Source organism: Oncorhynchus tshawytscha, linkage group LG13, assembly GCF_018296145.1.
Source record: "Oncorhynchus tshawytscha isolate Ot180627B linkage group LG13, Otsh_v2.0, whole genome shotgun sequence".
In the NCBI taxonomy this organism is placed as follows: domain Eukaryota; kingdom Metazoa; phylum Chordata; class Actinopteri; order Salmoniformes; family Salmonidae; genus Oncorhynchus; species Oncorhynchus tshawytscha.
This window is the reverse complement of record NC_056441.1, coordinates 17,530,207-17,541,056: the sequence shown is the minus strand read 5'-3', so window position 1 is coordinate 17,541,056 and position 10,850 is coordinate 17,530,207. Positions and strand designations below refer to the sequence as shown.

Here is a 10,850-nt window from a genome sequence, read left to right as displayed (position 1 = left end):
AGCCTGTAGCCTGCAGTAATAGCCTGTAGTAATAGGCTGTAGTAATAGCCTGTAGTAATAGCCTGTAGCCTGCAGTAATAGCCTGCAGTAATAGCCTGTAGTAATAGCCTGCACTAATAGACTGCAGTAATAGCCTGTAGTAATAGCCTGTAGCCTGCAGTAATAGCCTGTAGCCTGTAGTAATAGCCTGTAGTAATAGCTTGCAGTAATAGCCCGCAGTAATAGCCTGTAGTAATAGCCTGTGGTAATAGCCTGCAGTTTTAGCCTGTAGTAATAGCTTGCAGTAATAGCCTGTAGTAATAGCCTGTAGCCTGCAGTAATAGACTGCAGTAATAGCCTGCAGTAATAGCCTGTAGTAATAACCTGTAGTAATAACCTGCAGTAATAGACTGCAGTAATAGCCTGTAGTAATAGCCTGTAGCCTGCAGTAATAGCCTGTAGCCTGCAGTAATAGCCTGCAGTAATAGCCTGTGGTAATAGCCTGCAGTAATAGACTGCAGTAATATCCTGTAGTAATAGCCTGTAGCCTGCAGTAATAGCCTGCAGTAATAGACAGCAGTAATAGGCTGTAGTAATAGCCTGTAGCCTGCATTAATAGCCTGCAGTAATAGCCTGTAGTAATAGCATGCAGCAATAGACTGTAGTAATAGCCTGCAGTAATAGCCTGTAGTAATAGCCTGCAGTAATAGCCTGTAGTAATAGCCTGCAGTAATAGCCTGTAGTAATAGCCTGCAGTAATAGCCTGTAGTAATATCCTGCAGTAATAGCCTGTAGTAATAGCCTGCAGTAATAGCCTGCAGTAATAGACTGTAGTAATAGTTTGCAGTAATAGCCTGTAGTAATAGCCTGCAGTAATAGACTGCAGTAATAGACTGCAGTAATAGCCTGCAGTAATAGCCTGCAGTAATAGACTGCAGTAATAGACTGCAGTAATAGCCTGTAGCCTGTAGTAATAGCCTGTAGTGATAGCTTGCAGTAATAGCCCGCAGTAACAGCCTGTAGTAATAGCTTGCAGTAATAGCCTGCAGTAATAGCCTGTAGTAATAGCCTGCAGTAATAGCCTGCAGTAATAGCCTGTAGTAATAGCCTGTAGCCTGCAGTAATAGACTGCAGTAATAGCCTGCAGTAATAGACTGCAGTAATAGCCTGAAATAATAGCCTGCAGTAATAGCCTGTAGTAATAGCCTGCAGTAATAGCCTGTAGTAATAACCTGTAGTAATAACCTGCAGTAATAGACTGCAGTAATAGCCTGCAGTAATAGCCTGTAGTAATAGCCTGTAGCCTGCAGTAATAGACTGCAGTAATAGCCTGCAGTAATAGACTGCAGTAATAGCCTGCAATAATAGCCTGTAGTAATAGCCTGTAGCCTGCAGTAATAGACTGCAGTAATAGCCTGCAGTAATAGACTGCAGTAATAGCCTGTAGCCTGCAGTAATAGACTGCAGTAATAGCCTGCAGTAATAGACTGCAGTAATAGCCTGCAATAATAGCCTGCAGTAATAGCCTGTAGTAATAGCCTGCAGTAATAGCCTGTAGTAATAACCTGTAGTAATAACCTGCAGTAATGACTGCAGTAATAGCTTGCAGTAATAGCCTGTAGCCTGCAGTAATAGCCTGCAGTAATAGACTGCAGTAATAGACTGCAGTAATAGCCTGCAATAATAGCCTGCAGTAATAGCCTGTAGTAATAGCTTGCAGTAATAGCCTGCAGTAATAGCCTGTAGTAATAGCCTGTAGTAATAGCCTGTAGTAATAGCTTGCAGTAATAGCCTGCAGTAATAGCCTGTAGTAATAACCTGTAGTAATAACCTGCAGGAATAGACTGCAGTAATAGCTTGCAGTAATAGCCTGTAGCCTGCAGTAATAGACTGCAGTAATAGCTTGCAGTAATAGCCTGCAGTAATAGCCTGTAGTAATAACCTGTAGTAATAACCTGCAGGAATAGACTGCAGTAATAGCTTGCAGTAATAGCCTGTAGCCTGCAGTAATAGACTGCAGTAATAGCTTGCAGTAATAGCCTGCAGTAATAGCCTGTAGTAATAACCTGTAGTAATAACCTGCAGGAATAGACTGCAGTAATAGCTTGCAGTAATAGCCTGTAGCCTGCAGTAATAGACTGCAGTAATAGCTTGCAGTAATAGCCTGCAGTAATAGCCTGTAGTAATAACCTGTAGTAATAACCTGCAGGAATAGACTGCAGTAATAGCCTGCAGTAATAGCCTGTAGCCTGCAGTAATAGACTGCAGTAATAGCTTGCAGTAATAGCCTGCAGTAATAGCCTGTAGTAATAACCTGTAGTAATAACCTGCAGTAATAGACTGCAGTAATAGCCTGTAGTAATAGCCTGTAGCCTGCAGTAATAGCCTGTAGCCTGCAGTAATAGCCTGCAGTAATAGCCTGTAGTAATAGACTGCAGTAATATCCTGTAGTAATAGCCTGTAGCCTGCAGTAATAGCCTGCAGTAATAGACAGCAGTAATAGGCTGTAGTAATAGCCTGTAGCCTGCAGTAATAGACTGCAGTAATAGCTTGCAGTAATAGCCTGCAGTAATAGCCTGTAGTAATAACCTGTAGTAATAACCTGCAGGAATAGACTGCAGTAATAGCTTGCAGTAATAGCCTGTAGCCTGCAGTAATAGACTGCAGTAATAGCTTGCAGTAATAGCCTGCAGTAATAGCCTGTAGTAATAACCTGTAGTAATAACCTGCAGGAATAGACTGCAGTAATAGCTTGCAGTAATAGCCTGTAGCCTGCAGTAATAGACTGCAGTAATAGCTTGCAGTAATAGCCTGCAGTAATAGCCTGTAGTAATAACCTGTAGTAATAACCTGCAGTAATAGACTGCAGTAATAGCCTGTAGTAATAGCCTGTAGCCTGCAGTAATAGCCTGTAGCCTGCAGTAATAGCCTGCAGTAATAGCCTGTAGTAATAGACTGCAGTAATAGCCTGTAGTAATAGCCTGTAGCCTGCAGTAATAGCCTGTAGCCTGCAGTAATAGCCTGCAGTAATAGCCTGTAGTAATAGACTGCAGTAATATCCTGTAGTAATAGCCTGTAGCCTGCAGTAATAGCCTGCAGTAATAGACAGCAGTAATAGGCTGTAGTAATAGCCTGTAGCCTGCATTAATAGCCTGCAGTAATAGCCTGTAGTAATAGCCTGCAGTAATAGCCTGTAGTAATAGCATGCAGTAATAGACTGTAACAATAGCCTGTAGTAATATCCTGCAGTAATAGCCTGTAGTAATAGCCTGCAGTAATAGCCTGCAGTAATAGACTGTAGTAATAGCTTGCAGTAATAGCCTGTAGTAATAGCCTGTAGTAATAGCCTGCAGTAATAGACTGCAGTAATAGCCTGCAGTAATAGCCTGCAGTAATAGCTTGCAGTAATAGACTGCAGTAATAGACTGCAGTAATAGCCTGTAGCCTGTAGTAATAGCCTGTAGTGATAGCTTGCAGTAATAGCCCGCAGTAACAGCCTGTAGTAATAGCTTGCAGTAATAGCCTGCAGTAATAGCCTATAGTAATAGCCTGCAGTAATAGCCTGCAGTTTTAGCCTGTAGTAATAGCTTGCAGTAATAGCCTGCAGTAATGGCCTGTAGTAATAACCTGTAGTAATAACCTGCAGTAATAGACTGCAGTAATAGCTTGCAGTAATAGCCTGTAGCCTGCAGTAATAGCCTGCAGTAATAGCCTGCAGTAATAGCCTGCAATAATAGCCTGCAGTAATAGCCTGTAGTAATAGACTGCAGTAATAGCCTGTAGTAATAGCCTGCAGTAATAGACTGCAGTAATAGCCTGCAGTAATAGCCTGCAGTAATAGACTGCAGTAATAGACTGCAGTAATAGCCTGTAGTCTGTAGTAATAGCCTGTAGTAATAGCTTGCAGTAATAGCCCGCAGCAACAGCCTGTAGTAATAGCTTGCAGTAATAGCCTGCAGTAATAGCCTGTAGTAATAGCCTGCAGTAATAGCCTGCAGTTTTAGCCTGTAGTAATAGCTTGCAGTAATAGCCTGCAGTAATAGCCTGTAGTAATAACCTGTAGTAATAACCTGCAGTAATAGACTGCAGTAATAGCTTGCAGTAATAGCCTGTAGCCTGCAGTAATAGCCTGCAGTAATAGCCTGCAGTATTAGCCTGCAGTAATAGACTGCAGTAATAGACTGCAATAATCGCCTGTAGTAATAGCCTGTAGCCTGCAGTAATAGCCTGTATTAATAGCCTTCAGTAATAGCCTGCAGTAATAGCCTGCTGTAATAGCTTGCAGTAATAGCCTGTAGCCTGCAGTAATAGCCTGTAGTAATAGCTTGCAGTAATAGCCTGTAGTAATAGCCTGCAGTAATGGCTTGCAGTAATAGCCTGCAGTAATAGCCTGTAGTAATAGCCTGTAGCCTGCAGTAATAGCCTGTAGTAATAGCTTGCAGTAATAGCCTGTAGTAATAGCCTGCAGTAATAGCCTGTAGTAATAGCCTGTAGCCTGCAGTAATAGCCTGCAGTAATAGCCTGTAGTAATAGCCTGTAGCCTGCAGTAATAGCCTGTAGTAATAGCTTGCAGTAATAGCCTGTAGTAATAGCCTGCAGTAATAGACTGCAGTAATAGACTGCAGTAATCGCCTGTAGTAATAGCCTGTAGCCTGCAGTAATAACCTGTATTAATAGCCTGCAGTAATAGCTTGCAGTAGTAGCCTGTAGCCTGCAGTAATAGCCTGCAGTAATATATTGCAGTAATAGTCTGCAGTTATAGCCTGTAGTAATAGCTTGCAGTAATAGCCTGCAGTAATAGCCTGTAGTAATATTCTGCAGTAATGGCCTGCAGTATTAGCCTGTAGTAGTAGCTTGCGGTAATAGCCTGCAGTAATAGCCTGTAGTAATAGCCTGTAGTAATAACCTGCAGTAATAGCCTGCAATAATAGCCTGTAATAATAGCCTGTAGTAATAACCTGTAGTAATAACCTGCAGTAATAGCTTGCAGTAATAGCCTGTAGCCTACAGTAATAGCCTGCAGTAATAACCTGCAGTTATAGCCTGCTGTAGTATCCTGCAGTAATAGCCAGCAGTAATAGACTGCAGTAATAGACTGCAGTAATAGCCTGTAGTAATAGCCTGTAGTAATAGCCTGTAGCCTGCAGTAAAAGCCTGCAGTAAAAGCCTGCAGTAATAGCCTGTAGTAATAGCCTGCAGTAATAGCCTGTAGTAATAGCCTGTAGTAATAGCTTGCAGTAATAGACTACAGTAATAGCCTGCAGTAATAGCCTGCAGTAATAGCTTGCAGTAATAGACTACAGTAATAGCCTGCAGTAATAGACTGCAGTAATAGCCTGTAGCCTGTAGTATTAGCCTGTAGTAATAGCTTGCAGTAATAGCCCGCAGTAACAGCCTGTAGTAATAGACTGCAGTAATAGACTGCAGTAATAGCCTGTAGTAATAGCCTGTAGCCTGCAGTAACAGCCTGTAGTAATAGACTGCAGTAATAGCCTGCAGTAATAGCTTGCAGTAATAGCCTGTAGCCTGCAGTAATAGCCTGTAGTAATAGCTTGCAGTAATAGCTTGTAGTAATAGCTTGCAGTAATAGCCTGCAGTAATAGCCTGCAGTATTAATCTGTAGTAGTAGCTTTCAGTAATAGCCTGCAGTAATATCCTGTAGCCTGCAGTAATAGCTTGCAGTAATAGCCTGCAGTAATAGCCTGTAGCCTGCAGTAATAGCTTGCAGTAATAGCCTGTAGCCTGCAGTAATAGCCTGCAGTTATAGCCTGTAGTAATAGCCTGCAGTAATAACCTGCAGTTTTAGCCTGTAGTAATAGCTTGCAGTAATATCTTGCAGTAATATCCTGTAGCCTGCAGTAATAGCTTTCCAGATATGTGGGCTAGTTTTAGTTCAGAATTTACCATAACAAAAATAATATCAGTCAGAAATATTCAGTCATCAAAATTCATAACATTTTGAATTACATCTTCTCTGCTTTCTCCTCTATTTCCCTCACCTTGTCCTCTTTTATCTGTCTCAAATATTGATAGATTCCCCTCCAAAAGCAGTCTACTCATCCTACACTTGTTGGTATGACAATCATTCGATGTTGACTTGTTGGGTAACATGACGAAGTGTTACCAGCACAGGAGGTTGGTGGCACCTTAATTGGGGAGGATGAGCTCGTGGTAATTGCTGGAGCGGAGTCGGTGGAATGGTATCAAATACATCAAACATATGGTTTCCATGTGTTTGATGCCATTCCATTCACTCCGTTCCAGCCTTTTTTATGAGCCTTCCTCCCCTCCACAGCCTCCACTGGTTACCATGGTTATTCCATTCCAATGAACAGTTCATTACAAATGTCCCAATTAATAGTATAATATTTCGTATACCTTTTTTCATCAACACTATGTGAGAGAGGCTTTAGGCATTCTACAGGGAAGCTGCCTGGCTGGCTTGTAGCCTTCACATCGTGTTAAATGCAATAAGATATACCAACCACAAGAGTGCGCCCTTAGCCACCAAATTGCAAATTGTCCAGAAAAGAGTAGAGTACAAACTGGGTTCTAATACCTCTCCAGGGATTGCAAAGATGTATATTGTGAGTGTCCGCATGCACATCCTTTAAAGACGTACTACCTCTTCAGTATAATGTAGAAAGCCAGGAGGAACCTTCATTTCCTCTCTTGGCTAAACACTCATTTGAAATAAGTTAATAATAACAGCAAAGAAGTAGATCTGTTATATAATCAATATTTAATAGCACAGTTTTACCATACAATCAATAATTATCTCCCCTGACTTACCAATGTAGGGGTGACTTAAATAAGACTCTGTACATATGCAGTTAGTTATCTGGCACAGGAGTAGCCTCTGGATGGGGGAGAGGGGGATGGTAGGCTGCTAGCTGGGGTTGTTAGGATGGGGTATCGGCCATGGTGAGGCTGCCGTGTTGTTGAGGTCAGTATATCGTTGTGGCGATGGTAGGGTGCTGGGCGGGAACAGTGACACGGTTACCACAACGACGGTTCATCATATCTGCGGAGTAACAAACCAAATAACAATTATGTGCAAACTGCCATTAGACCAGAGGAACAGATCCATTCAAATAGTGTTTTGTTAAGTATGTCAATATCTAGGCACATGCATGCAATGCTATAAACAGTGGATCACTTACACATATATCTGCCTACCCTTTACTCGCTACATTAGTTACTCACAGATGTACACACACAGTGACGGTACCTGGACTGTGGGAGCGTATTTGTGCTCTCCTTTAGCAGCAGTTCTGAGATCAGTGAATCCAGTGTGTCAGGGCTGGACCTCTTCCCATACCTGAGTGAGTGAGTGAGTGAGTGAGTGAGTGAGTGAGTGAGTGAGTGAGTGAGTGAGTGAGTGAGTGAGTGAGTGAGAGAGAGAGAGAGAGAGAGAACACTCATCAGACAAGAGAGTCATTGACTAATGTTCAGGAACTAGACCTTCTGTGCTACCCACATGAGATAACTGACCATACTATAAATGTTCTAGGGCCAATATGAATGTAAGTCTGGTTATTGAGACCTGTCCTTAGAGCCCTTCTGTATAACAATAAATTATTGTTTTGTTGGTTGTCAGCTCTGCTCTTCTAATGGAATTTGTAATGACCCTTTACCACTCTTAACGTCAACATTAACAGAAGAAACACATTCACAATACAAGCTGAAACTGTTAATGATTGTAGCCTCTGAATCTAAGCAGGGTTCTTCCTGGTCGGTCCCTGGATACCAAAACAGATGCTGCTGGAAGTGGTTTTGGATGGCCAGTAAGAGGCACTCTTTCCCCAAGTAAAAATAAATACAAATAGAACTATTCCCTTGGTTGTTGCTGTAAATGAGAATGTATTCTCTGTCAACTTACCTGATAATAATTAAATAAAAGACTAATTTCACACTGAGATTTGTGAATAGAGTGTGACTGAACGGAGGGTGAATTGCCATATATGTGGTATGACGATAATTAAGCATCAGTGGGGTGCTGCTATGGAATTAAAGATGGTGTTTCATCTAGACAACACACAGCATACTTAACAACAAGTTTGCACTGGTTTAATGTGACTCTTCTTTATTGTTTTAGTCTCCTGAATTCATGATTGGATTAGTTGGTATTTGGAATAGAGCAATAAATAACACCATTATTAGACATACAAACTAGCTACACATGGGTTAATTCACTTTAAAAGGGTCCCATAGATTTAGACCCCAAGATGGTTAGTTATTGAGTTTATAAGTTTTAGATGTACAGTAGTCTGATATATAGTTTGAAATTAATCATTTGATTTCTTCACTTCCATGTTTTTGCTGTTTCTTTGAAGTGTTCACTTGTAGACCTACAGCACTTTCAGGTTTGGGCTGTAAATTTGTTTGTATGAAAGGCGCTAACAAATACGTTTATAATCACAGTATCATTGTGTTTTTTTAATGAATTAGACCTATGGCTTACTCATAAAATAATATCTAAGGATATTCACAAACAAAACGTTCAGCCTTATAATTTCTTCATTTAGAACACCAGTTTGTCACACCCGGGTTGAAGCACTCACCTCTGCCTTGTAATGAGGTTGATGTAATGTCTGAGAGCGGAGTAATACTTGGCAAGTTCCCCTGCCGGCGCATCTTCGCCGGGGTTTTCAGGTTTGACCGGGTAGCCTTCCGCGAGCGTCCCGATGCATATAAAGGTCCAGACGAGGAGAGTCAGTGCGCCCAGCCAAGTACCCAAGTTAGGATGCATCTTTAACATTGAGGAATCAAAAGAGAAGAATATCAGAAAACTACTTTGCACCATATTAACCATTTCATTGTCAAGCCTCTGAATTGCTAAGTCTATGAAATCTTATAAAATGTATACCAGGGAAAAACTTGAGACCTTGAAAAGTCAGAAGTATGTTCCCTACCTGTTGTCGACATTAACCGAAGGATACCTTATACAGATATGTTTTTGTTATTTAAAATGTCATTTATATTTATTTGACTTCCTCGGATTAATTGTTTAAAAATGTCAGTTTCAGTGAAGGGAGTGAAATTGGTTCATGAAAGCTTTATAGAAAACCCTTTAAAACCTATAGGCCTATGTATAGAAAGGTTAGACAAAAGGTTACAAAAATTATCATAAACGAATCTTGTTTAAGAATGCCTATAGATGTAATAGAAGTACTTACATTGAGTTGAGGGTTTAGAGGATGGTTTAGGTAGAAGTTGTTCTCAGGCGTTATCTGCTCCTGTGCGTTCTGGAGGGTACCCATTCATAGGGCGCGATTTTTATAACGCGCAGTGCAAGGATGGGCAGGGCGAGTGAAAAAAAGTCTCCAAATCACCATTCCGGAAACGTGCACGGACAGACACGTCACTGTGTAAGCTGTCATCACACATTTTAAACAACATTTATGATTGCTTGAAAAAAATCACAATAGCAGTGGAAATTAATGTAATTTTTTCTCTCTCTCAAACGAATACATTTCACTCTGGAGTGGAATAAACTGGGTTGAAGCGACATGACACAGATCCAAGACCAAGTTATAACGTGATGATTAGGATGGACTGGGAGTTTGATGACAGAACACTGAGATGTGCACCCTCAACAAGAGAGGGAACTCATTGAAATATACATTCAAGTATCATTTACTTTTGAGTTGTTTTAGAGATCTTTCATCTGATCTCATGAAGAGTTATTATTTTTTTCCCTTCTGGGTTGTCAATATCGACATAATTGTCTCACTTTGGGACGTGTTTATTGTTTCTAAAACCTCCATTAAATGCAGCACGCACTCACACACCCAGCTATACATATATTTTATTTCCCGCATCTCTTTGTCCTCCTCTCTTTTATGTTTTACTGACAATCAAATGGGATATTCTTTCTGTCACTCGCATCCCCCAAAAATACATGTGATAGGATTTGATTGGATATCATTAGCTTCCTTATCTTTCTTTCCTTCAGATTTCTTTGATTACAAAAAAAGTTGTTAAGAGTTTTCTTTTCTCAATGTGTTTTCATGCTACTGTAAAAAAAAAAGTCATATAGATTGCCTTCGGAAAGTATTCAGACCCCTTGACGTTTTCCACATTTTGTTACATTACAGTCTTATTCTAAAATTGATTTAAAATATGTTTCACTCATCAATCTACACGCAATACCCCATAATGACAAAACAAAAACAGGTTTTTCTAAATGTTTGATCATTTATTAAAAATTAAACATTGAAATATCACATTTGCATACAGTACCCGTCAAAAGTTTGGACACAAATCACCTACTCATTCAAGGGTTTTCTTTATTTTTACCATTGTAGAATAAAACTGAAGACATAAAAATTATGAAAAAACATACGGAATCATGTAGTAACCAAAAAAGTGTTAAACAAACCCAAATATATTTGATATTTGTCACGCCCTGTGGTGTGATTTGGGGTGGGCATTCTATGTTGTCTATTTCTTTGTTGTTTTTGCCTAGTGTGGTTCCCAATCAGAGGTAGCTGTCTATCGTTGTCTCTGATTGGGGATCATATATAAATTGTCATTTTCCGTTTGGGTTTTGTGGGGTGTTGTTTTCCGTTTAGTATCTGTGCCTGATGGAACTGTTCGCTTTCGGTTTTGTATTCGTTATTTTTGTTTGAGTGATTCTTGACAATAAAGATCATGAACACTTTCCATGCTGCACTTTGGTCCACTCTTCCTTACGACGACGAGCGTTACAATATTTGAGATTCTTCAAAGTAGCCACCCTTTGCCTTGATGACAGCTTTGCACACGCTTGGCATTCTCTCAACCAGCTTCACCTGGAAAGCTTTCCCCACATATGCTGAGCACTTGATGGCAGATTTTCCTTCACTCTGAGGTCCAACTCATTCATC

General features: G+C 40.5%; 1 protein-coding gene across 1 annotated transcript; it reads right to left on the bottom strand.

The window, feature by feature from the left end:
• Window positions 1-6,702: 6,702 nt before the first annotated feature.
• On the bottom strand, window positions 6,703-10,001 carry LOC112264402 (pro-neuropeptide Y). Its single transcript, XM_024440988.1, has 4 exons — window positions 9,159-10,001; window positions 8,544-8,731; window positions 7,211-7,300; window positions 6,703-7,003 (listed from the first exon to the last, which is right to left on the bottom strand). The coding sequence occupies exons 1-4, from the start codon at window positions 9,240-9,242 to the stop codon at window positions 6,979-6,981; spliced, it is 387 nt and encodes a 128-aa protein (XP_024296756.1). The 5' UTR covers window positions 9,243-10,001; the 3' UTR covers window positions 6,703-6,978.
• Between the last annotated feature and the right edge of the window lie 849 nt (window positions 10,002-10,850).